Below are 26778 nucleotides of genomic sequence, written 5' to 3'. Positions count from 1 at the left end.
ATCCTGCCGTACATAACCCGATCATTGGGCAGAGGCTAGGATCCCTCCCTCTGCTCTTACGACCAGGGAGGGAACCAAGGTTGGACGAACACCAGTCTGTTCATTGACTCAGATTCCACCCACAAAGAAGTGAGTCTTCCTATTGTTAAAGGACGATGGTTTGTATTACGTATCGGAACAAATAACAATTTGTCGAAAATTGTATTTTTCCTAACTATACAAACCTGAGGTCCCTTACACATAGTCCCATCTCAGGCCAACCATCACTCTGTGTTTCCTGGGCCTAAAGCAAAGTGGTGGTTCTCCTCCCAGTCGCGCGGTGCGCTGACTGTCGGACAGGCAGTTAACTACCGTACTCCCTTGTTTGAAGCTTACGACCGGTTTCCAGCTGCCGCAAGTTACATTCCCATTGTTTTAAAAGGACCTCAAGGTTTTGTATAGTTAGGAAAAATACAATTTTTCGACAAATTGTTATTTTCCCCCTTTCTCTTCAACTCTGATGTTCCATGGTATTGACATCAATGAGTGATACTTTCTTCTTGATTTTGTCAATCAACGTCACATCTGGTCTATTTGCACGTATCACCCTATCTGTTCTGATACCATAGTCCCAGAGGATCTTTGCCTGATCGTTTTCTATCACTCCTTCAGGTTGTTGTTCGTACCACTTATTACTGCAAGGTAAGTGGTGTTTCATGCACAGGCTCCAGTGGAGGGCTTTTGCTACTGAATCATGCCTCTTTTTGTACTGGTTCTGTGTAAGTGCCGGACATTCGCTTGCTATGTGATTATTATTATTAATTATAATAATAATAATAATTATTATTATTATTATTATTATTATTATTATTATTATTATTATTATTATTATTATTATTATTATTATTTGCAAGCTGTGACCCTATTTGAAAGAGCAGAATGCCACAAGCCAAATATTCCAACAGGGAAAAGAGCCTGATAAGGGAAGTTCGAAGTGAGGAATAAATTATATGGAAAAAAAGAAAAAAAAATATAAAACAGTGGAATGTGAGCATTCTCAATAAAGAAGCATTCAACGGAAGATTCTGCCATTCAACTACCTTATGAGGAAAGTCATTCTTTAATTTTATCACAGCCACAAAACTAATAGGGAACTTTGGTATTGAACCTCGCTAAAGAGAATGCAACCGCCATTCTCAATACTGACTCCTTATATAAGAAGAATGAAAGCTCCAGGGGCTGCAGAATGAACTGTGTATCTGGCACTTGATTGATGGTATAACCTGGAAAATCTTAACTGTAAAGTTAAGATCAGCTTGTACTTTGCACGTTGAGCCAGTCAGATGATACTAGAGAATACTAAGATTTGAAATATGAAATTAAATTAAACAAGTCTTTTATACAACAACCAAAGATGTAAGTCATTTGCTGGACACCGAACGGAGAAACACTATTGAAAACTGTATGATAATGCAAATGTTTCTTCAGAACAGGTAAGTCTCATAAATCTTGAAAAGCTTTCTTCCTGTATTTTTTTTTTTTTTTTTAGACAAAAGTGGATCAGTCAAGTGTGCCACCTAACATTTTAAAGTTGCGGGAACAGCATAATAATTGTGGAAACAATGCAATTGAAAAGTTCTCGATGGGGAATCCAATGCCTTAATTAAGCCTACCAACGATCTTCGCTAAATCTGTGAAAAGAAGCAAGAGCCACAGGTCTGTAATTAGGCGATGGGATAGTGCAACTGTAGCTGGTAACATTCACTGCACTAGCGATCAGTTTGTTTCCAGGCCACCACATGTTGTATTATGCCTTGCCTATAATAAGTAAATACTACTGGGGAAGAGCTAACATTAAAAGCAAAAAGAAAAAAAAAGTAGCAGTTAAAACCTCAACAATAATCGTTAAAATATGAATGTAAAACCATACTCTAGCAATTTATAGCTTAATCATAAATAATATTTAAATTATTTATGGCATAGCTTTAACTTGCGGAGTATTATCCAAATAATTTGTGATATAGCTCCAAATTGCTATAAAAGGGATTCAGATTCATGTTCTGAACGAGGATCATTTTCATGAACTCCAAATATAATTATTCGTTACAGGATTAAGAAGGTTGTTGGACCAAGATTTGGTGATTTACATATAACGAAATTAAACTGACTATAAGCCTGTCTATCAAATTTAGACCACCAGATATTCTATTCAAGCAATGTTTATTTATTTTTGGACGTTATACCTAAGGTACAAAATGTGAAAGAGGTCAAGAGGTGCAAAACTGTCCCCTCAAAGTCTTCAGTTGTATATTTTTCTAGAATTAGATGCTCTTGGTCTGTATACTTCTAAAGAAGGAAGCATGGACCACATATACTATTTGGTTAGAATTGTATAATCTTTACAACAAAATATGTTTGTAGGTTTTTTAAGTCTAGGCTGTTTATATCGCTGGACTGACTGCATTAGTCTTCAAAGTGAATAATCTGTAGGGATGAAAGCACATACAAAATGGGTTTGTGTGCCTCCTTGAAGACGGACTCAAGAAAGATACATTGTCTGCTGCCAGTAAAAGTACTTCTTAAAGTACATACTATATGGTTCGAAATATCCTGTGAGAATAGCCCTCCAAATGCTTTAACCAACGGAACTCGAATTATATTTTTCATCAACTCGATAGGACCGAATATACATCTCTCACCTGGACTATTATTGGCCACTCAACCATCTCTATAAAAATTGGCCATTTATTTCAGCTTCTCTCTCTCTCTCTCTCTCTCTCTCTCTCTTCTCTCTCTCTCTCTATCTCTCTCGTCTCTCTCTCTCTCTCTCTCTTCTCTCTCCTCTCTCTCTCTCTCTCTTCGAGACACTCATAGACCACACATTCCATCCCAGTTCCTCGTTACTGAAAACTTTCCAAAGAATGTATATGGAGTTTTATTGTAAACGTCTGTCTTCCATTCTACTTTATTCAGATACTTATAAAAAATATTTTACTATCATCTACTTCATGCCTTTTTCAGTTTACCCTGTTGTGAAAACCAGTTTTTTCCTTTTTTTTCTCTCTCTTTTTCGTCTGCACTAAGATGACGTGTATCAGGTAGCAAAGATATGGTTCTTGAAAGCTGTTTACCCTTTAGATAGTATCAATTTCACTGCTAATTTTTCTAATTTTATTTACGTTTAATGTATAATTTGGTTCATAATGCACTGCACTGTCGAAACCACTTTCGGAGAATACATTTTAGTCATGTGTTAAGGATAACGCGATCAACAGACTATTTCTTAAATCAAAACTTCAGTACTTCTGTAATCTAAAGTTCTGTATGTAAAGTACACAAACGTAACTGTAAATATATAACAAAAGGATTCGAGTTCAATATTTTCAGCAAAGAGCAGTGATGAGGTTTAATTGGCATCACGCATTTTGTTTTTATTTACTAGCTACCTCATCTGCAGTATATCTAATTTCATAGATATAATTTCAAATATTTTAAATTGTTAAATAAGGATACGATTGAATTTTCTAGAAAAAAACTAGAATTTACAAAGTTAAAAGATGTTGGACCATGACGTCAAACGTCAAACTTTCTCTTTGGGAGGATCTTTCCAGTTGTTTACCCCATTCTTCCAGTGAGCTTCCGACCGTCATTAAGATTAGGTGTACTCGTTAAGTCTGTGCACCATGGCACCAGATTCGAAAAAGGCGAAAACTAAAGGGTCTTCTGAAAGTTTAATGGGCGTGGACAAGATTTTCATGAAATATAGGTGAGTGTGCTTTATGTTTTAAGTGGGCAAAGTTGCTTTGTTTCTGATGTACCGGTTATTTAGTAGGTAGTAGATCTAACCATACGGTACTTCTGTCAAGAATGTTATCGGGAGAAATCTAGGTACCTAGCCCTAATTGCCCGACGGGGATTCAGTTCCGTTATGTTTCCCCATAAAACCTGTCCTCTAGGGTTGACATAGGGTTTATTGTGAACCAATAATCAGGTTATTTGTTTTTCCCTACGGTAGTTTAGTAGTTAGGCATACCTAATACCTATTACCTATGCTGTTCACTTGTCTTCACTTACGGTAGACCAGGACTGGTTTGATGCTCATCCTCTAGTATAGGGTAGTAGACAAAGGAACGACTTTTATGTAGTAATACTAGGGCAAAACATTTAGGCACCCATACCCTAGGCACCAGTCGATTCTAGCATATAGTACATTGTGATTAATACAAGGTGTAGACAGCAGTCACGTCTTACTTGGGAGGCAAGGTTAGGTAAAGATACTAGGTAGTCGGTCTGGTTAGGTCGTATTCCCTCTAAAATGCCTGTAACACTCAAAGGGCATCCTAGACGAGAGCTATACCTATTTCATATCATGACCAACGCTGAATGCCTAGGCTAGTACCTTATAGGTAGGTCCCAGTGCTTGGCCTTTGGCCTAAACTATAGGTATTCCATCTGTAGACCAGATGTCATGACCCCACCTTCTACATTGGCTCTGATTAATCTACCAACAGGATCACATGCAGTATGTTATGCCTAGTATTCCTATACTCTGTTTTTTTCCATCCGTCCATCCGCCTGTGGTGGTCGCGCATGGTAACACTGCGTTCCGAGCTTTAAATAGTTACGCTATGTGTATGTTTTAGGTAAATAAAAGGATATCTGGGTGTACACTTGCAACTGAAAAGTGTTTTAATAATTTACTGTATGCGAATTACACCGTTAATATTTGAAATAGGATATTATTTACTGCCCAGGAGGCAGTGTTACCATGCACAAACACCACAGGCGGAGGGACAGATGCAAAAAGACAAAGTATAGTATTTGTTTTATTTGAACTGCAAGAAGTATTGTTCTAGGTATTTTTGACACTAATTTTTATTTTCTTACATTCAGGTTGCTTACAAGATTTACGTGACTTGATGCATTACATATTTTTGGCAAAAGCTTGTTCCTGTTTTGTAGTGTCATCATTGGCATTGCCCGTCTCTTGCACAGTGTCATCACTTATCCCTTCAGTCTTACAATTTGTAACTTTTGTTTCCTGTAAATCCTCAGTCATCTACTTGAATTAGTCTCAAACTCACAACTTTCATTTTTATTTTAATGCGTATTATGCTTAATTCTCATGTTGACCACATTACCATACAGTGTAAAGAGTCTATGCATCAGTTTTTTATACCTCTTCTATCGTATTCATTACCTTATGTTTTACTTCCTCTAGCTGTAGAGGAATAAGATCAGTTATCTGCCATTGTGTCTGCCCTGGTTTATATTTCAAAAGTTTCCAAATCATTACTGACGTCGCAGAACTTTTCCAATCTTAAAGAAACTCATCACAAATCCAATTTATTTGTCATAGGTTAAGTTTTAAATCCAAGATAAACACATTTCTTGTGTGCCCATTTATGTACCTATAGTACTACTAAATGTACATCCTACTTGGGCACTGTTTTTTCCCCTCCTGCATGGCGTGGATAGCAAAATTTATCGTGGGATGGAATTCATAATCATATGTTTACTTGACCCATATAATTTGTTGAGCTCTTGATACAGGAAAGAAAGTTCTCTGATCTCCACCAGTACTCAGTCATTATATTCCACCGCTACTTAATCATAATATATTTGTCCATGCTTGTAGTAGTATGGATAGACTTGCAGATTTTAATATCAGTTCTTTAACCATACAGTCTTACCTTTGCTTTGTGCAAGTAAATACTCCTTTATATTTATTTATTTATTTATTTATTATTTTTTTTTTATTGCCAATAAAGCATTATACAGTATGTACTGTATTGTGTTGTTACTTGTCACAGATATTGCAATGCGGACTGGGAACCAACTGGTTACCAATAGCCTATCATTTCAACATCATTTCTATTGATGTTGAGCATTTTGAGTTTGTGTTTCTTCCCTTTGGTGTTAGATGTTAATGTAGCTACCTGTTTTCAAGTCATTTATAATTTTCACGAGATCTTTATGCTTTTTTTTATACATACAGTATATGTATTCAGTAATAAACTTCTTTGCCTCTTGGGACATCTCTCTTGTGGTCTTTGACATTATTTTTTCCTATCCAGTGGCTGCAGTGTTTTACTTATTCCTTTATTTTGTCTTCTCCCTCATCTGATTTTCTCAGATTGTAACTTTTACAAAATCTGCATGAGTAACTATGATTCAATCTCTTGCCTGCTTTGGACATTATTATAATATAATTAAAGAATTGCTTCCATTTTCTTTTTTCTCCTGCTTTAACTATTGAATTGGTGGATTTTAGAACTCTGTATTCATTTTTAGTTCTATTTTGTCTTCATAGTTTCTCTTAGACTTTGGAACCATATCCCATTTGTTAACTCATGACTTCTATTTATTGATCTTGAATGAATAACTTAGGAGACTTCACCATGATGTTAATCTTAGTCATTCAAGATTTCTGTTGCATCGTTATGTTGCATATGGCAGCACTGGTTAAAAACTGTATATTTAATACAGTATCGTTTGGATGTGTCACACACACACACAACTAAGATTATACTAATCTTTGTCTGCACTTTAGAATGACACATTAGCTTAACTTTACTATATCAGCTCTCCATTGCTGCTGCATTTTCTGTATTTTCACTCTTGATTTTTTTGTGTGTGTGTGCTGTCTGAATTTCGCATTTTCCCCTTCCCATTCAATTTTCCACCGTAAGCGTAGCTGTCTATCTTTATTTCCCAACATGATTGAAATTTATTTTCAAAACATTAAGACAACATTCAAATTTAAATAATTTAGTTAGTTGTAAGAGCCCTCTTGAAGTATGCTGCATTGAAATTTAGTGATTTTAGTTTCAACCAGAACAAATTTTCAGCATTACTTACCTTCAGCCTAATGTACTAGTAAGCATTCACAGAATAATCATAGGCGGTAAAGAAAGAACAGAAGTTTACAGACTACAAATGTCATAAGGGGGTCATTGCTGTCAGTACACCATGAGCAGTGCACAGTAAACATTACTTTAGATTCTTTACAGTGTCACTTCTACCCTTACCTGTAACACCTTTCATTTCTGTTACTTTACCTCTTTTAATATTCTCTTTCTTCCATCTTACTTTCTACCTGCGAACAATCCTAAAAATTGATTCATAGTAGTACATCTATGAGGTTTTCCTCCTGTTACACTTTTCAAACCATTTTACTGATAGTAATTTCAGTTTCAGTACTGAATTACCTTATAGGTCCCAGCATTTGAAGATAAAGAGATCAACAAAAGATAAATTTAGGGTTCTCGTGGAAAAACAGTACAGTTGTTGGGAAGTTTCAAAAGTTGGCAGCAGTGTCATCTTGAAGTGCCATGAAAAAAAGCTTGGAGGCAAAAGTAAAAAAAATATAGTTTTATATCCATAATCAATAAGCTGTTTGAGAGCAATTTGATATCAGAATTTCAACAAAGGCTTATTTTTTGCATATTGCAGAGTATTGTTATATTTTTAGGGGCTACAGTTATTGTGCCAAGTGCTAGAAACAACAAAAGCCAAGAAGGCAGCCCATGTAGAACACCAAATATATAAATTTAACCTTATTAAAAGCACCACAGCGTGGTCAAGGATTTTTTGTTTTTTTTTTTATTTTTTTTTTTTTTTTTTTTTTTTTTTTTTTTTTTTTTTTTGCTGGTTACCTGAACTATAAATGAGATGAGATGAGATAATGTCTTTCAATACCCAAAAGTGTTATTGTAAGCAGGTGGAGTACAGCACTTAGTCAATTGTGAGCAACTTGGATTTTGTACATTGCAGAATTTTTGTTAGATGTGGCCAGATCTACATGGTATCATGAGTACCAGCTTCTTATTGGCAATATACTGGGTGTGAGTAGTTGGTCCTTAAATTTAAAACATGCAATGTCAGTTTGTGAACTCCCTCAGAACTTTCCAGAGCAATGTACAGTATAATACAACAATTAACCTCAAAGTTTGACCTGTTAGTTTACTTGAAGACAAAAATTTATAGCCTGTATGGTAAGTACACAGTATAATTGTAATCACACTTTTTCCCTTATGAAAAATCTGTTCAGGTTTCAGTTGAAAGATTACCAGTCATGTTGAAATTTGAAGACCCTGAGTGATCAGTGTACAGAGGTCCTTTTAATGCTGGGCCATATAAGTCTAAAAATTAATGTTCTAAGTTGAATTGAATACTGTACTACACTTTTGACCAATCAGTGAAGTAACTTATGCAAAGAAGGGGAAAGGTGCCTAGTAATTATTCATTTGTTCATGAAACTTACCTGTCCAGATATATATATAAGCTGTATTTTCCGAAGTCCCGACAGAAATTAAAAAAACTTACGACACACGTAGTGGGAGTCAGGTGGTTAGTACCCATTCCCGCCGCTGGGAGGCGGGTATCAGGAATCATTCCCATTTTCTTTCTATTCATAATTTTTCTGTCGCCGGTGTTGTAACACAGTTTTCAGCACCTCCGTCTTGAATTTAGGAAACTTGGCTACTATAAGTACCCCTTTTTGATTTTTTGGTATCTTGACTTTTGGATCGGTGGCTAGGCACACGTTAATTGTGGATTTGATTGATTTTGGCTTGATTTCTCTTTAAATAAGATGTCTGGTTCTAGTTCGGCTAGCGCCAGGTTTTGTACCATGGAGTGTTGTCGAGGTAGGCTACTGAAAGCATCAGTAGACCCTCATACTTTGTGTAAGAGTTGCAGAGAGCATGATTGCATGTATGAAAGTCGCTGCAAAGAATGTGAGTGTCTTTCTGATTCTGGATGGAGAGCGTATGAGTCCTATCTGCGTAAGCTTGAACGGGATAGGTTAAGGAGGTCTTCCTCCAGGAGCGTTTCAGGTAAACGGCAGGAAGCTCATGTTTCTCCTACTAACCCTCCTTTAATCACTACTCCTAACCCTGTAGTGTTGCCTTCGGGCCCTGAAGCAGTGTCTGTAGAGGGTAATACCCTTACACTTATCTTAGAGTCGATTCGTAATTTAGAATCTAAAGTGCTCGCCTTAGAAGGCAAAAGTGAAGGTGCAAAGTGCAGTGACAGTGCTCCTTCGTTGGTGGAGGGTGCGTCAGATCGGCCCCATTTCGCCTCTAGGCCTAGACCGCTGCCGGACTCCCAGGTTTCAGGGAGAGGGCATGTCGAAAGCCGCAGGAGGGTTTACGGGGAACGCCCACCGATCTGACGTGCCTTCGGCAGTAATCTGTGGACGTTACACAACAACTGCCAAATAGCGTGCGCATGCACGCATCCTGAAAGAGTGTTTCTCTTCTTCAGAGGCTTCCTCCCCGCACAAGGGGTGGGGGGAGCTCGCATTTTGTTTATTTCACGCCCGCTGAAAAGGAGCGTTGGTTGATCGTGACGCTTCACGTCCAGTTTTGGCTCTCGAGAGGCGATCTTCGCTTGAAAGTGTGTTCGCTGCTTTCCCGCCACAGAAGAAGCGTAAGGTCATCGGATCGGATGATGACTTTGTGGAGCGCCCCAGTCGCTCTCGAGCGCGTTCTACGGCAGTTTCTGGGAGAAGGAAGAAGGCGTCCCCTCGCCCCTCGCCTTCTCACAGGATCAGCCCGTCACCTGACAAGGAATCCTCTCCTACTGAGAAGATCCTGCGCTCTTTGCAGCAACAGCTTGCTGATGCTCTTGCTAAGAAAGGGACGCAACCACGTCCCAGGAGAAAGGATGACCGTCTTCCTGTGAAGAGATCTAGAAGGTCTCCCTCCCCCTCTCCTCGCTCGTCTATCTCTCCACTTTCTTCGCCTGCTAGAGTTCGTGCGACTCCCCAGCGGCTCTCTGGAGAACGTGAAGAGGATTTTGCTCGCTCGGCGCATGAAGCGGTATTACCCGCTCGTAAGGCTTGCGGTGCGAGAGCTTGATACTTGCGTGAACGCTTCGGTTGCAAAGTTCACGTTCCTGACGCTCGGTCGGAAGCCAAGCGAACGCCAGTTGCATCTAAGAGTGCTCCAGCGGAAGCAGAGCGCGCACGAGATGTTAAGCGCGCCTTAGTTAATGTCATTCGCACGCCAGTGGACGCCAAGCGTGCTCCAGCGGACGCCAGCACGCGCGAGTGGACGCCAATCCCGCGCTAGTTGCAGCCAGGCGTGCGCCAGTGGACGCCAGGTATGCGCAAGTGGACGCCAGGTGTGCGCCAGTGGACGCCAGGTGTGCGCCAGCGGACGCTCGGGTGGACGAAGATGTGGAGTTTCGTCGCCCCCCACCTGTTTGTGATGAGTCTTTGCAAGTTGCTCCGGGTCTTAGAGATTCGACCGGAGCTCCTATTAAGGAGTCAGCTTTACCTTCCACTTCACAGCAACGCGCCTCGTGGAAACTTAGACCAGATAGTCTTGGTCCAGCCTATTTGCCTCCAACTTCACCTGTGTCGGAAGCAGAGGTTAGTGACGCTTCGGTTGAAGTGGATGACGAGAAACCTTTGGCGGCAGTCTCTTCCGACTACCAGGTTTTGACCCGCCTTCTTCAATCAGAGTTTGGAGAGACGTTTCACCCGGAGGCTCCTCGCTCTCCTCCTTCCACAACTTTCTTCGTCCAAGATCAACAAGGTCTCGGCATTCGTCAGGATGAAGAAGTCCCTTTCAACTAAGAGGGCTCTTCGTAAGGTCCATGACTGGATGGAGAAAAGGAAGTCTCAGGAAAGACTTCTTTTGCCCTGCCACCTTCGAGACTTAGTGGGAAGGCTGGCATTTGGTACGAGACGGGAGAAGACGTAGGTATTAGACTTCCCTCGTCAGCCCAAGGAGACTTCGCCAGCATTGTGGATGCCTCGAGGAGGTCTCACCTGTCCTCTTCGAAAGTTTCATGGTCAACTACGGAAATGGACTACCACCTTAAAGCCTCTTTCGGACGTTAGAGGTCTTCAACTTTCTAGATTGGTGTTTGGGAGTTCTGGATGCCAAGTCTAGGAGTTCCGACTCGATTAGTCTGGGGGAGCTGTCCAGCGTAATGTCGTGCATGGACAAGGCCGTCAGAGATGGTTCGGAGGAGCTTACAGCTCACTTTTGCACAGGGCTCTTGAAGAAGAGATCCCTGTTTTGCAATTTTACAGCGAAATCTGTTTCTCCATCACAGAAAGCGACTTGCTCTTCGCTCCTTTTTCGGATCATCTCTTCCCCCAGGCTATGGTAAAAGACATTGCGACCAGTCTACAGGAGAAGGCCGCAAGATCTCCTCGCACAATCTTCAAGGAGACCTGCGGTTCCTTCGTCCTCGGGAGTTTCGATTATCAAGAAATCGAAGCCCTTTCGAGGTAGTTCTTCTCGAGACCAGCCCCTCGAGGAAGAGGCACTTCCAGAGGCAGAGCCACGGCGCTGGCCAAGAACAAGAAGTGAAGCAGAAGTCCTTCAGTCACCGGTTGGAGCCAGGCTTCAGCTTTTTGCGCAAGCCTGGGAAGAGAGAGGTGCGGACAAATGGTCGTGGACATCTTAAAGAAGGGTTACCGATCCCGTTCCTGAAACCACCCCCGCTGTCTACGACACCCAGGGACATGTCTCCTTCCTATCGGGGAGAAAAACAACAAGTGCTTTACGATCTGTTAGATCAGATGATCGTGAAACACGCCGTAGAACAGGTCTCCGACTTGAATTCCCCCGGATTTTACAACAGACTGTTCCTGGTGCCAAAGCAGTCGGGGGAATGGCGACCGGTACTCGATGTCAGCAGCCTGAACCTCTTTGTCATCAAGCAGAGGTTCAAGATGGAGACACCTCAGTCAGTGATGGGAGCTTTGAGACCGGGGGATTGGATGGCTTCACTAGATCTCCAGGACGCGTATTTCCACGTCCCCATCCACCCCCAGTCCAGGAAATACCTGCGGTTTGTCCTGAAAGGAAAAGTGTTCCAATTCAGGGCTCTCTGCTTTGGACTCAGCACTGCTCCCATGGTATTCACCCTACTGATGAAGAACATTGCGAGGTGGCTTCATCTTTCCAATGTCAGGATCTCTCTCTACCTGGACGACTGGCTCGTACGAGCCTCCTCGAAAGACCGGTGTCTGGAGGACCTTCACACGACGTTGACGTTAACGAAGTCCCTGGGGCTTCTGGTGAACCTCGAAAAGTCACATCTGACCCCTTCTCAGTCTTTAGTCTATCTGGGGATTCAGATGGACTCAGTGGCTTTTCGGGCTTTTCCGTCCCAGGGGCGACAACTAGATTGCCTAAGCAAAGTGTCAACCTTTCTGGGGAAGGATTCATGCTCGGTGAGGGAATGGATGAGTCTGCTGGGGACCATTTCCTCACTGGAGAAGTTTGTTTCCCTAGGGAGGTTGCACCTCAGACCTCTTCAATTCTTCCTTGCCGACAATTGGAAGCACCAAAACACTTTGGATTCGATTCTGGTGTTATCAGAAGAGGTAAAGGGACACCTAAGATGGTGGACCGACCCCTTTGAAGCTCGCAGAGGGTCTTTCCCTCAAGCTTCAGAACCCCGACCTAGTGTTGTTTTCCGACGCGTCTTCCACGGGGTGGGGGGGAGCAACACTGGGGGGGGAGGAGTGTCAGGCACCTGGAGAGGGGAACAGGTGTCCTGGCACATAAACCTCAAGGAGCTGGCAGCAGTTCATCTGGCGCTCCAGTTCTTTCAGAACGAAGTCTCCGGCAATGTGGTGCAGATCAACTCGGACAACACCACAGCCCTGGCATATCTCAAGAAACAGGGAGGAACCCACTCTCGATCCCTGTTTCTTCCTTGCAAAGGAGATCCTGTTATGGGCGAAGGCACACGACGTCTCTTTACTGACGAGATTCATATCAGGGGTAGAAACGTCCGTGCAGATCTGCTCAGTCGACAAGGTCAACTTCTGCCAACGGAGTGGACTCTTCATCAGGAAATATGCCAGAGGTTGTGGAAGTTATGGGGATGTCCTCTCGTAGACATCTTCGCAACTTCCAGGACAACGAGACTCCCGCTGTACTGCTCACCAGTTCTAGACCCAGGAGCAGTAGCAGTAGACGCCCTTCTTTGGGACTGGACGGGACTAGACGTATATGCCTTTCCCCCGTTCAAGGTCCTAGGGGAAGTGATAAGAAAATTCGCGGGCATCAGAGGGAACGAGGATGACTCTCATCGCCCCTTCTGGCCAGCGACCGACTGGTTCACAGAGGTCATGTCCTTTCTTGTTGTGTGACTTTCCGAGGACTCTGCCTCCAAGGATAGATCTACTCAAACAGCCCCACTTCGAGAGGTATCACAAAAACCTCCCCGCTCTGAGTCTGACTGCGTTCAGACTATCCAGAAGTTGGCCAGAGCGAGGGGTTTTTCAAGACCAGTGGCGAAAGCAATCGCAACGGCAAGAAGACCTTCTTCTATTGCCGTATACCAATCCAAGTGGGCTGTTTTCCGGAGCTGGTGCAGGAAGAAAGACATTTCCTCCACCTCTACCTCTGTGAGCCAGATCGCAGACTTCCTTCTCTACTTGAGAAATGAAGTTCGCTTAGCGGTGCCTACGATAAAAGGCTACAGAAGTGTGCTTTCTGTAGTCTTTAGGCATAGAGGACTGGACTTAGCCAACAACAGAGACCTTCATGATCTTCTTAAGTCTTTCGAGACTTCGAAGGTACCCCAACCAAGAGTCCCTTCTTGGAACTTAGACATTGTTCTAAAGTTTTTGACGTCCAGTATTTTTGAACCGCTCAACTTAGCTTCGCTTAGAAACCTGACAAGGAAGACACTTTTTCTAACTGCTCTGGCGACGGCGAAGAGAGTTAGTGAGATCCAGGCTATAAGCAAGCATGTTGGGTTTAAGAACTCTGATGCGGTTTGTTCTTTAAGCCCTTTGTTCTTAGCAAAGAACGAAAACCCGTCAACCCTTGGCCCAAGACATTTGAAATCAAGGGTTTGACAGAGATCGTGGGTAATGAGCCAGAGAGAGTCCTGTGCCCTGTCAGGGCTCTCAAATTCTATCTAGACAGAACGAAGGACTGTAGAGGCCCTTCGGGCAACTTGTGGTGCTCGGTTAAGAAGCCCGATCTTCCCATGTCAAAGAACGCGCTTTCTTTCTTCTTGAGAGAGACCATTAAGGAAGCTCATTCCACATGTAGTGATAGTGACATGAAACTGTTAAAAGTGAATGCCCACGAGGTGAGGGCTATTTCGACCTCGATAGCCTTTCACAGGAATATGGCACTCAGTGACATTTTGAGTGCCACATATTGGCGGAGCAACTCGGTGTTCGCTTCACACTACCTGCGGGAGGTGAAAGCGACATACGAACATTGCTCGTCGCTTGGACCATACGTCGCTGCAGACACTGTTTTGGGGGCAGGAGGTAGCACTCATCCTTTCCTTTAGTGGTTAGGTGAGCTTTTAATCGTGTGTGTTTTTGGTTGTGGGGTTGACCGCCCGAGGCGGATCTCCCTTCTTTAGTCTAGTTTAGTGGTATACCTTTGGTAGACTAGGCCAGGTGGTTTTTTTTTACTTCGTTGCCCTCATTGTATGGTCAATGGTCTAGTCACATCGTGGTCACGCCCCCGTTGACAGATCATCCTGAGTTGCACCAGCTATATAGGTCTCTACCTCGCTGGCAACTCTAATAGCACAAGCAGACTTACGCGGCAGTAACCACGAAGTCAGCTATGCTAACAGGTAAGGAATCAAGATATCAGTTATCTGCATATATATGTTTCCTAAATCTTCTATTCTGTCTACTCCCACCACCAAAGGTGGGATTCAGCTATATATATATCTGACAGGTAAGTTTCATGAACAAAATGATATTGTAATGATACAATTAAGTTTGTTCATACTTACCTGGCAGATATATATAATTAAGTACCCACCCACCTCCCCTCAGGAGACAGTGGAAATAAAAATTATGAATAGAAAATGGGGAATGATTCCTGATACCCGCCTCCCAGCGGCGGGAATGGGTACTAACCACCTGACTCCCACTACGTGTGTCGTAAGTTTTTTAATTTCTGTCGGGACTTCGGAAAATACAGCTATATTATATCTGCCATGGTAAGTATGAACAAACTTAATTGTATCATTACAATATCATGTTTAATTTTCCTAGCTTCCTATTCTGTATTATACTCAAATACAAAATACATTGCCTTTGGGCTTTCAAGTGTTTTATAATAAAGTACATTATTTTATATCACTAAAATGGTGTAATATAAAAATAACCTGTTTAAGTGCTTTTGCTTAATTTAATTGTAGGCATCCTTCCACAAACTGAAGCGAAATGTACACATCATGAGCTGGCCAAGATTTTAATCTTGACCATTAATTTCCTTTTTAGTAAAGTCAAATTTCTAGTTGTAGATATACAGTATTAGAAATATTGGGTAGTGTGCAAGTAACAAATGGATGAGCCCTCTTGAGATAAATGACATACATTGTTATGTGATCGTGAATTGCTGTGCTTTCACTTTCAGCCTGGTACGTATATGGGAACTTCACGTTGCGGATAGATGAAAATAGTAGTGATTATGGTCTAAAGTTCACTAAAGAAAAATTAATGGGTTACTGTATAGAGTATTACAGAAAGATTTTCTTTTTTCGAGTGAATAGACATAGTAGAATAGTTTACATCTTGTCCGTCAAAATTTAGATGAGAGAATTGGAGACTTCAGTAATAGCCAAAGTTGGTTGAGTTTTCTGTGAGAATAGGATGGAGGAAAATTTTACCAATACTATTGTATATTGTGTGTGATCATTTTGTATTGGAGACATAACTTATAGCATTTTTGTATTGAGACATAACTTATAGCATGCTATGTCAGGTTTGGGGTACAGAACTTTGTCAGTCACCACTGACTTTTGGATTTAATCCTGAGCTTAATTTGAAGGGTTTGGTCACCAAATCTGGATTACATTATTGGGGTAGAGTTTCTTGTTAATCAGTGTATTTTTTTTTGAATTTGCAATCTTCCCAGTTGTCGAATACCACAGCACATTATATGTACATAGTATAAGTAAATATATATATATGTATATATATATATATCTATATATATATATATATATATATATATATATATATATAGTATATAATTTTTTTTGAGGTAGCACTCCTATCTCTGTATTTATAAGTTCTTTCCTTTCAGACAATGTGACTCTCCACTTTCTTTTCAGACAATGTGACTCTCCAGCAGTATGGTGGGCAGTGTTCGGAGTGATCTGCATTTTGACGGCAGTTACAAGATTCTACAAAGTATCGGAACCAGAACATGTTGTGTAAGTAGTAAAGTACTATGTTTGATGATGTGACAAGTGTGTGGATTTCTTGGGGGTTTGTAACATTTAAGGGATATTTTGGTGGTGATTGTATTAAATTGTTAGTAGTACGGGCGTAACACTTGTGGTTGAATTAGTTCTATACGCTATGGGTAAAAAATGTTATCCTTAGGAATCAAAGAATAGTACTATAGTGAACTTCCAGAGAACTAGATCGTATCTCAACTTTTTACATGTACAACAAATTTGCAAAAGTGATTAGAATAAGGAAGAGTACATATTGATTTACTTTAGGCAAGTTGGAAAAGTCTGTCCTTGAAGGAGTTGCTAAGAAAGAAACTTAAAACTGGAAAATGTACTTTTAGCAGGATTAATTTTGTAACATTTCTCTTCTTTTTAGCAGTTATGAATGCTTGCACTAGATTTTGGTACCTGTAACATGAATGCTTGCACTAGATTTTGCAGTCTGGAAGTTGCATGTCTAAAGTTAGGTAAAGTGTGGTTGCATGAAGGTGTTAGGCAAATGTCAGTCGCCAGTTTTGCAAGATATGTTATGGCTGGGTTAATAAGGTGAGCAGAGTTGCATGTACTAATGCTTTGCAATGTGGGATGTATTTCATAGAGCACATTTACATTACAGTATGTGTTTAACATTGATAAAAGTTATAATAACCTCTTATTTTTAAACTGGATAAACAAAGCAAGTTGGCAAGAGAAGTAAAAGTGACTTTCCATTGGAAAGGAAAATGTGAAAGTAATAGTAAATAGTATTGGTCAGTCTAAAAATCCTTTGTGCTAGCTTGCTTTTGTAGTGGAAGTTCTGTATAGTAATGTCACATATTCATGATCAAAGACTCCAAGCAGTGTGAAATTCATTTCTCTTTTGAGTAGTATATGTTATTTTGTAAGAGTGAAGAAATCCATGCAGCCTTGGAGACAAAATTGTACCTTGTGAGAATCTGCTATATTCAGAGGGAAGCATGTCATTGTCGGGCAGTCACTGAGACGAGTGGTGGGGGGGAAGTGGGAGTGGAGTTGATAACTGGTTACCTGAGGCAGAAGATGTTCACTTTCACTTCAGCTTTCCTGCCAACCACAGTTGACTAGAACCCTTTTATAATGAACTTAGGGATAAGGGCTTTATAATTTCAGTTTTTCTAGCTATTTGTTAATGTTAATATTGTAATTCTGACTTGTGAAAAAAGATGCAGTGCCTTTTTAGAAAGTTTGCACGATTTTTGCAACTCATGCCTGTCATGGTGTAGTGAAAATCTCCGTTGTGGTTGATACAGAGATAGAAACTGGTTTACTACTCACTGGTGGAAGGGATTTCTTTTCCTTTTAGATTTGCAGGGTATGTTATGCATTACTAGTATATTTTTTCACAAGAGTTTTGATGTAGATGGAGAGTTTTAAGCCAATATTCTACTGTTTTCTCAAAATCCCACTGTTCTGATTGATTGATTTTCATGTTATGTACTCTTAAATGAAATGCTCTTGTAATTTTTGTATGGTATTTATGAATGCTGCTCTTGATAAGTCTTTAGAGATTTTCTAGGTCTCCCACTTCTCAGTTCACTCTTTAGTGCAAAGGGTTGCTGGTGTGAAATTTAGACCTTCCATAATAAAGCTAAATGTAAGTTTTCTCCATAATGCTCGAGCCCCATTTGTTTTTATCTTGAGCATGAAATTTATAAAAGTGTGTCATCTCAAATCCAACATTTTGGTTGTGGAAATTTTGTATTCGTGCTATCATGAATTTACTGTAAGCTTGATTATTCTTTTGTACCATTTAAAATACTTTATTTACATAATAATGATTAATATGAGTACAGCAAAAGAGCAACATGTCACATGTACAATGTAGTCTGCTAATAATCATGAAAATTACTCTTAATAGTACACAGTATTCCCAAAGCTCTCTCTCTCTCTCTCTCTCTCTCTCTCTCTCTCTCTCTCTCTCCTCTCTCTCCTCTTCTCTCTCTCTCTCTCTCTCTCTCTCTCTCTCTCTCTGTGTGTGTGTGTGTGTGTGTGTGTGTGTGTGTGTGTGTGTGTGTGTGTGTGTGTGTGTGTGCGCGCGTGCATGTGTAAAGGCAAGAGAATAATAGGCAGACATCTGATGAAATTAGTATGACTATTTCAGTTTCTTCTCCCATATGAATTGTGTTTGTTAACCTAATTTGAGTTTAAACAGGTAAAATATGTTTCTATAATTTGTAAGAGATTTAAAGCTTTTCCAGGCCTTTTTGTTCTTTTCAGTGTTTTTAACCACCAGTTTCTTGACATACACATACAGTTTTGTTACTATGGAATTGATGACAAATTAAAAATTTTCCTTGTGAAAGCACTTGGGGAAAAATTGCATTAGTTGGTGGTAACATTTTTGGTCCTTCAGAAAATGCAGATCATTGGCTTGAGACAGTTTTTATAGGTTGAGCTAGTGATGCGAGGATTGTGATTTCTTCCGTGTGGTTAAGTGACTCGCTCTCTCTTTTTCCAGATGGGATGAAACACATTTTGGGAAGTTTGGAAGTTGGTACATAAATAGAACTTTCTTTTTTGATGTTCACCCTCCGCTTGGAAAGGTAGGTCGATTTCATTTTGAATAAATATCAAGTATTGTACTTTGGAAAGATGAAAACACTCTGTGCCTAATTCCTTTCTTTTTACCAGATGTTGATCGGAGCTTTTGGTTACTTGACTGGGTACGATGGAACTTTCCCATTCATCAAACCTGGAGATTCATATGAAGGAGTTAACTACCTTGGCATGAGAGTGGTAAGTATCATTATTTATACAAGATTTGTTGTATGTATTACCTCTACAATGTTACACGTCCTCATGGAGCATTATCATTACTCAAAAAAGATTTTACGTATTTATGTGATATTACCTTGCTGATGTTACACCCAGAAAACTTTAGAATGTTTAAGACAATTTTATACAATTTTTCTTGCTCCAGGCTTTCTCTGTGGCTGTATCCAGTCCACTTGAATTTTAAAAAGATTGTGCATTATCAGTTGCTCATTGAGTTTGCATAGCAACTTAAGGATAATTTTATATTTGTTTTTATTTTAGTTTTTAGCTTGCCAAGGCAGGTTATTTACATGTAAAAGTTACAAGTTTTGATTGTCTCTTAGTTCAATTCCTGGCCTGCTAATCCTCAAAGCTCTTGTAGTTTGGTGAATTTTATTTTTACTGTACTCCTTTGAGGGAGTATGAGTTGGATTCTGCTTTTAAGTCTCAATAGGTGGAAGCAAATAGGAAAATTGAATTCAAAATTTCATAGTGTGAAGAAGAAAATGTAAAATGGGTCTTTTTATGTTTTAATCTTAATTTTAGAAATTTCCATGAAAGTTGATTTGGAAGTGGCTAATATTGGGCCATCCAGAATCACACACGAGATATAGGCATGGTTATGCTATATAGTAGTCTGTTTAATAATGAGATATTTTAGTTAAGGTTTAGTTTTATAGAGATGATAAAGTGGTTGCTTTGAAACCGAGTTTCATGCTGTACCATGTGAAGAGATGTTTGAATTATTATTAGGTGGTTTAGATAGACTGCTGAGTTAAAATCTGTAGGTCTTGCTCGGGGAAGGTTTACTTTTAAAGATAGGCAATAATGAGTATGGTGTGCAAGGGAGAACTTGATAATTAAGCAAAGATGATATAGACATTAGGCATTGCTGCTGCTTGAAATTATTGAGTCAAGAGATTTGGTGTTTTTTTTTTTTTTTTTTTTTTTTTTTTTTTTTTTTTTTTTTTTTTTTTTTTTTCCCCAGGAGTTGAATGAAGAATAATGGATTTAAGTTTTGGTTTGTATACAAAGTTAGAAAACACAATATGTGGTACTATTCTCATTGATCAGCATTATAAATCTTACTTAATACCTACTTGGTCTTTGGGGGTTGGGAGATAGGTGGGTGCATTTCTAAGGTTCTGTATTTCTGCTAATGTTAGTATAAAATTCGCTATGTAAAGTATTTTCTGTTGTTGCCTATTTATGACTTACTGCCTTTTTGTATTTCTCAGTGTTGCACAGCAATGGGGGCTTGTTTGGTGCCCTTTGCTTTTATCATTGTTTGGGAAATGACATTCTCACTGCCTGCTGCAACTCTTGGCTCATCTCTCATATTATTTGGTAAATATCATTACCGTAATTAATTCCCAGTTTAGTTATTGTACTGATAACTTATTTTGAAGTATTTATATTTTCTTTTTTGAAAATACTGTATGAACATTGATTTGATATCGATATGCATGATAAATTAGATTTCACCAGTAACTAACCATATAAAATATATCTACAGATATTGGACTTTTGACACTAAATCAGTACATTCTCTTGGATCCCATCCTTTTATTCTTCATAATGGGATCTGTGGTTGGCATGGTGAAGTTCCATGCTCAGCGCCATAGGTAAGCATATATTTTTTTATATGCTAGTGGGTATTCTAAAACAACTGACTATACATTGTGTTTGTCCTTTATCACCGGTGTTTTATCAGTTATTTCATCTCTTGAGTTAGTTTCAACATTAGGATAAAGAAGTTTTTAAGTCAATCCTTAATCATCTCTTAAAAATGGGAAACTTGGATTTTTTTATATTTTAATTTTCATTTTAGTACATGCGTAAGTCTGTCAATAGCTGAGAAATAAGTGTGGCACTTTATCTTTTCCTTCATTTATAGGCCCTTCTTCACTGGACCCTGGTGGCTCTGGCTGACATTCACTGGCATCATGCTTTCTGGATCTGTCTCTGTGAAATTTGTTGGCCTGTTTGTTGTTGTTTATGTTGGTTTACACACCATCAAAGACCTTTGGGATCTTTATGGAGACCTCAACAACTCCTTGGTGAGTTTGGTACTACTGTACTGGGTTTCAGGTTTTTTAAACATTATAATTTAGATAACCTAGGACAGGAATTTCAAAGTTTTCTCCATAATTGTTCCTCACCATAAATATTTGCATTTGTAAAAAACTTATATCATTGCCCATGCATGATTAACAGCCACATGATTTCAGGCTTACAAGGACTTTTCATTTGGGATAACATGTACCCAAGTGATTGCTTCTGTTTTTGAATTGTTTGAAAAATATTGCACGTCATTAATTTATTTATGCAGTATATATGTATAGTACGTACACTTGTTTTACTTTAATTTTGTTTCATTGCTCTTTTTTAGTTGTAAGTTCTGGTTAAGTCCAATTTATTTTATATTTTGCTCATATTTTGATTTTTTTGATAATTTTTTTTTTTTTTTATAAATCTCATAAGATTTTTTTTTTTAATTATAAACCTTGTGGGAATGGGTTAATGCAGAACATTTTTAAAATATGTATGTCCTAACTCCAATGCTTCAGTAATTTTTTGTATATACTCAGGTAGTTTTTACACTGTATTTTATTTAACCTAGCCAATAAACTAGTAAATAATTAATTTTAATATAAAAGATTTTCCAGGATCATCAAATTATGGTTTCTTTACAGAGATATGTCGCACAGCATTTCATGGCCCGTGCACTTGGTCTGATTGTTCTTCCAATAGTGCTGTATTGTGTATATTTCTACATTCATCTTACTGTTTTGTGTAAGAGGTAAGATTCACAAGAAACATAAACCATTGAAGTAATGGTTTTCAGTCTTAAAATTTCTCTAATGCATTTGATCCATGGATATTTGATGAATAGCCGACATTATTCATTCATCATGACTCAGTACTAGAATACTGAATGCAAAATGGCACAAACTATTTTTTATGCTCTTGTCCAATTAGAAGTCATTTAAAAAAAAAAAATAAATTCTTTTAAATGAAAAGTTGGTAAAAAAATTCAATCTTTCCACTAGTTTAATTTTTACAGTTAGCAATTTATAGAATATCTTGTAAATTTATTTACAACTGATCTGTCAGGCCAGCCTTTCGAGAGAGGAAAACTTTAATGTTAAATAAGTGCTTTGGTTAAACTAAACATCAATTCTAATAATAATGTTAGAATTTTGTTAATGCTTAAGCCATAACACCATGTAATAGGTTAAGCATTAACTTCATTCTCCTAACTACAGTGGGTTTGAGTCCTATCTGGGAAGACTAATTTTTACACTTGCTTCCTTTTGTACGTAAGGTTTGAAGTAGAAAGTTGAAACTTGTTTGATGCATTTTTGGTATGTAAACATGATAACATTTAGGCAATGTAATAAGCTTAACTAACGCTGTCTTTTGATATTTTTCAGTGGTAATGGAGATGGATTCTATAGCTCTGCATTCCAGTCACAGCTAGAAGGAAATTCTTTATACAATGCTAGTATGCCATTAGGTAAGAAATGTGATTTTTGTCACCTTAATACACAACCTTTGTTGAAGTCCAGGTATGCATGGATGTGTGACAGTTTTTACAGCCATACCTCCTTCATACCATTGTCATCTTGTTTACTTTTGCCTCCTTTGTTTCACTTTGTATACACTTCATAACTTTTATTATTACTTTTACTCTTTCTGTCTTGCTCTTATATTTGGCTTTGATACAGTAATACTGTATGTTTACTTGTTGCTCATGTTTTTTAATCTTTATAGAAAGTTTTTTTAACAGCATCACTAATAAGTTGCTTTAGACCAGTTTTCTTTTTTGCATTGGAAAACACTTCTTAACTTATGTTCGAGGCATAGAATGTAGAGAAGGACAGTAAAACTTAAAACCATGGTTGATAGTGGTCATGATTGAAGTTTTTACCATATACTGTACAGTATCCTCTCACTACCTATTGTCTCTAGATCCCTTGGGATGGCAGAAGAAGGCATAAGGTGAATATGAGGGATGTGCTAGTTTAGGTTATGCTAGTCTGCCTCAAATCCAAACCTGACTTTCCATTTCTTTAGCCTACCCTTTACACCTACAAAAGCAAGAATAGTAGTATAAGTGTTGTATAAAAATGTCCAACAATCCAGTTTTACTTCAAATATACCCAAAACCCTGCATTTTAGCAAGCAAACAGTGTGTGTAACTTGAGACCTTTCATTATTATGCTCAGACTATTGGCTCATTAAAATTCAGTACTGCAACACCACTCATGAGTGTTCTATTATGTATACACAAAGGACTGGAATGAACTGTGTGAATATTTTAAAAGTTCATTGCTACATGTACATTAAAAATGAAAAACATATTCCAGTGTATAAGGAAAAAAGAATAATGAAATGCACTTCTTTACTACTGAATTACAAGTCCTTGCCATAATCCATATCCATTATCTGTTTATGTTGTGTATATTATACTAATATAGTTGTAAACTCAAAACTGATGTAGATATCTCAAACGTTCCTTTTCTTGTAGAGTTGCCTTCCAGATGCTCTGGTAATTGAACATTACATTGCAATACTCTATAAAATTGATTGTCGATGTAGTGTAGCTTGCACCTGTTTTATGTAGTAATTAACCCAACACTTGCCAAAGCATAGCTTATATATGCATACACCTTTAAGTCTGTGAAACCAGTAAACAGGGAATTAAACATTATTTATCCATGCTTTACAGTAAACGGCAGTAAAGTGGATTGAAGGATGTTTGTACCTCATTTGCAGTTTGCATTTGTAATTTGTATCATTCATCCAGATGCCTATCTCTGTGAATGTGCTGCAGATTTTTAAAATGGATTATGTATTAACATTGAGAGGTTTTGCAGATTTATAATGTGAATAATATTTGTTGAATAATATTTTTTTGTGTATTGTTGAATCTTTCACATTTTCATATTTTTAATGTAGCTGTGTTTAGCAAACTTTGGCATAACAATTACAAAGTATTTTACTTTACCAGAACTGGCTTATGGCGCTGAAATCACCCTGAAAAATGCACGAACAGGTGGTGGTTATCTTCACTCCCACATTCATCTCTATCCAGAGGGTGTAGGGGCTCGTCAGCAGCAAATTACGACATACTCACATAAAGATTTCAATAACAAATGGTAAGATCTCTTGCTCTTTTTTTATTTTACTTTGTAAGTAATATATACATGAATTTGCTTCCCCAAGGGCAATATGTATCCTTGGCTCAAAAGCAGTAACTGTAGTACAGGAACTGTTTTTGTGGATATTTGATGTTTCGTTCATATTTTACTACCTGAATTGTTCTTCCTTAGTAGTCAGGAAGTTTGACTGGTTTGTTTTATTGGTACTTAGTATTTCATTGGTTGTTTTGAAGTTTTTCATTAATGATGAGCCAGAGACATTACTAAAATGTTCCAATTGTCAGTGTGTACCTCGCATTTCAAGTGCTGAACTTTGATATTTGAAGGGCATTTTGCTATGGGCAGCACTCAAAATTTTCTAAATACCTACCAGCAAAGCCAAGGGGATTACAGTTTTCCCTTCCCTTTGTTTGCATTTCTCATCCTGTTTATCAGTATGTTGGAAATGCTTAGGTAATAGTCACATTACTTAGGTACTTTGAAGGATAAATTGTAGTCCACCTTGTTGCAGAGATATACCATCATGCATATATGGAAGATCAGCAATCCATCAGTGCCTCTGTTCCACTTAACTTGGCATCACAACTAATGCACATTTTAAGGGATTTCAGTTACACTTTGCATAAAGGTAGGCCATTAGTGTACAGATTTCCTTGTATGGAGATCGGCCATCTGTTTCACATAATTTTTTTCAATCGTACACATTTTAAGGAATTACATTGAAAACTTGGTAGTAAGGTAGAACACTGCGCATGATTTCTGTAAAGGGAGATCTGGAAACTAGTGCAGAGAACCGTTTGGGTAGCTTTGCAAACTTGGCGTTAATGTAATGAAGATTTCTGACAATTCTATATCTCTGGGGACAATTCTATATCTCTGGGGTCCATATTGTCCCACTTTTAAAAGGCAATTCCTTCAGTTTGGCTTTACTTTATAGCAGTTTTTTTTTTTATCATGTTCTTGGGTCATCACATGGAAATAATCAGAGTTGTGCAGTTCTTCCTGGGACAGAATCAATGAAATCCCTAAGTGTAAATAGGGAAGAGCAAATTTATTCTTATATACATTTATGATATTTTTTTTTTTATCCCTAAGTGTAAATAGGGAAGAGTAAATTAATTCTCATATACTACATGTAAGATTTTTTTTATTTTCTGTAGGGAGCAAGTGCATTTATTAATTTTCTTCATTTTTTTCTTTTTTGAGATTGTGTTTCAGTTTAAGTGCATGAATTTGTGTTGATTTTCAAATTTTTCCCTTGTAGGCTTGTTAAGAAATGGAATGAAGAACCAGGTGACTGGGAAGATGATGATCCTGTTGAACTTGTAAAGAATGGAGACTTGATTCGTCTGGAACATGTTCCTACTGGTAGGAACTTGCACTCCCATCGTGAAAATGCTCCAGTCACAAAGAGACACCATCAAATAACTGGTTATGGAGAGGTAAGCTTTTTATGCATTGAGAAATTAGTTTACTATTACTCAAAATCTGTGATTTTTAAATATCAAGGACTTTAATAGATGGCTTCAAATTAAATTTTTATAGTGGGTAAAAATCAATGCATTTTATTATAATTTTGTAGTCATATTAGCATTTTAGAAGTCGTTGATAGCGAATCCTTGCTCCAGTTTTCAGTTCTCATTTGAGAGGAAATCATTAAGGAAGCACTAAAAGTCTTGTTACAGTATATAAAAATAAATTTAAATAAAATGAAAGGAACTATTTTGTATATGTGACTTATCAAATAATTACATAGTTATAGTTTCTAACTAACAGCTATGTAAATACTTGGTAACTATATACAAAAAGCTATTTTGTTATAAAAATGTCAATTTTCTTTAAAAGATTTTGATCTTTCAGTTGCACTGAAATAATTGAAGGTACTGAGTTTTACGAAGTGAGGTATTGCTATGCAGAAGGCTGATATATTAACAAGGTTTTAAGGGTGCAGAACTTTACTTTTTATATTACTGCTTCATCTCAAGAAAGGGTCTCGGTACCTGTAGTCTAAAGAGTTCTAATTTTTTGCATTTTCTAGATGGTATAGGTATTAGATAATGATTTTGTGAATAAAGTACAGCAGTATAATTAATCTTTATGAATGCTAGTTATTCATTGATATTAGAAAGGCAGCTAGTTTCATATGGTTGAGGTGTAGTTTTTACCTAGCCTGTATGGTGTAGAAGAGATTGGGTTAAGGCTGGTTTGCACTTAGTGTGATTTGCTTATATTTAAAGTGTTATTTGCTTATAGTTTTTATTAAGGAGAGGCAGAAGTGGTAAGTGGTAAATGCCAGGTGTTTGTTTACAAGAATGATAATGCTCATTCTCAGTTTTATTTATTGTGGATGGATTCTCATGCTACTGACACATTCTCAAAAAGGACAAAGACTATTGTTAATATTATTGCAGAAATCCTTAAGTATTCTAAATCACTGAACAGTTAGGCACTTATGTAGGGTAGATGTATAAAGGTATGATATGAAAATTCTATCCTGTTCTTTTAGAATTATTGTTGTGAATGTCTGGCATGTTGAGATTGTCATTGGTGAAGAATCAGTTTAATTATTAAAGAAATCCTTTGGTGAAGAATCAGTTTAATGGAGAAATCCTTGATTTTTCTAAATCATTGAACAATTAGGTATTCATGTAGG

At 38.2% G+C, this 26778-nt stretch overlaps 1 protein-coding gene across 1 annotated transcript in view; it reads left to right on the top strand.

Annotated features, from left to right (window-relative positions):
* Window positions 1-3583: 3583 nt before the first annotated feature.
* The window catches only part of LOC135200818 (protein O-mannosyl-transferase 2-like), a 37021-nt gene continuing 13826 nt past the window's right edge, over window positions 3584-26778 (top strand). Inside the window, exons 1-11 of the mRNA XM_064229493.1 lie at window positions 3584-3745; window positions 16060-16161; window positions 18662-18746; window positions 18835-18939; window positions 20196-20304; window positions 20474-20582; window positions 20855-21017; window positions 21654-21760; window positions 22395-22477; window positions 23975-24122; window positions 25390-25567. Coding sequence (XP_064085563.1) covers window positions 3663-3745; window positions 16060-16161; window positions 18662-18746; window positions 18835-18939; window positions 20196-20304; window positions 20474-20582; window positions 20855-21017; window positions 21654-21760; window positions 22395-22477; window positions 23975-24122; window positions 25390-25567 — 1272 coding nt within the window. The 5' untranslated portion in view covers window positions 3584-3662. The remainder of the gene's footprint in view (window positions 3746-16059; window positions 16162-18661; window positions 18747-18834; window positions 18940-20195; window positions 20305-20473; window positions 20583-20854; window positions 21018-21653; window positions 21761-22394; window positions 22478-23974; window positions 24123-25389; window positions 25568-26778) is intronic.

The sequence above is a fragment of the Macrobrachium nipponense genome, chromosome 27 (assembly GCF_015104395.2).
Source record: "Macrobrachium nipponense isolate FS-2020 chromosome 27, ASM1510439v2, whole genome shotgun sequence".
NCBI classification, from domain to species: domain Eukaryota; kingdom Metazoa; phylum Arthropoda; class Malacostraca; order Decapoda; family Palaemonidae; genus Macrobrachium; species Macrobrachium nipponense.
This window is presented reverse-complemented; position numbering and strand designations above follow the sequence as displayed.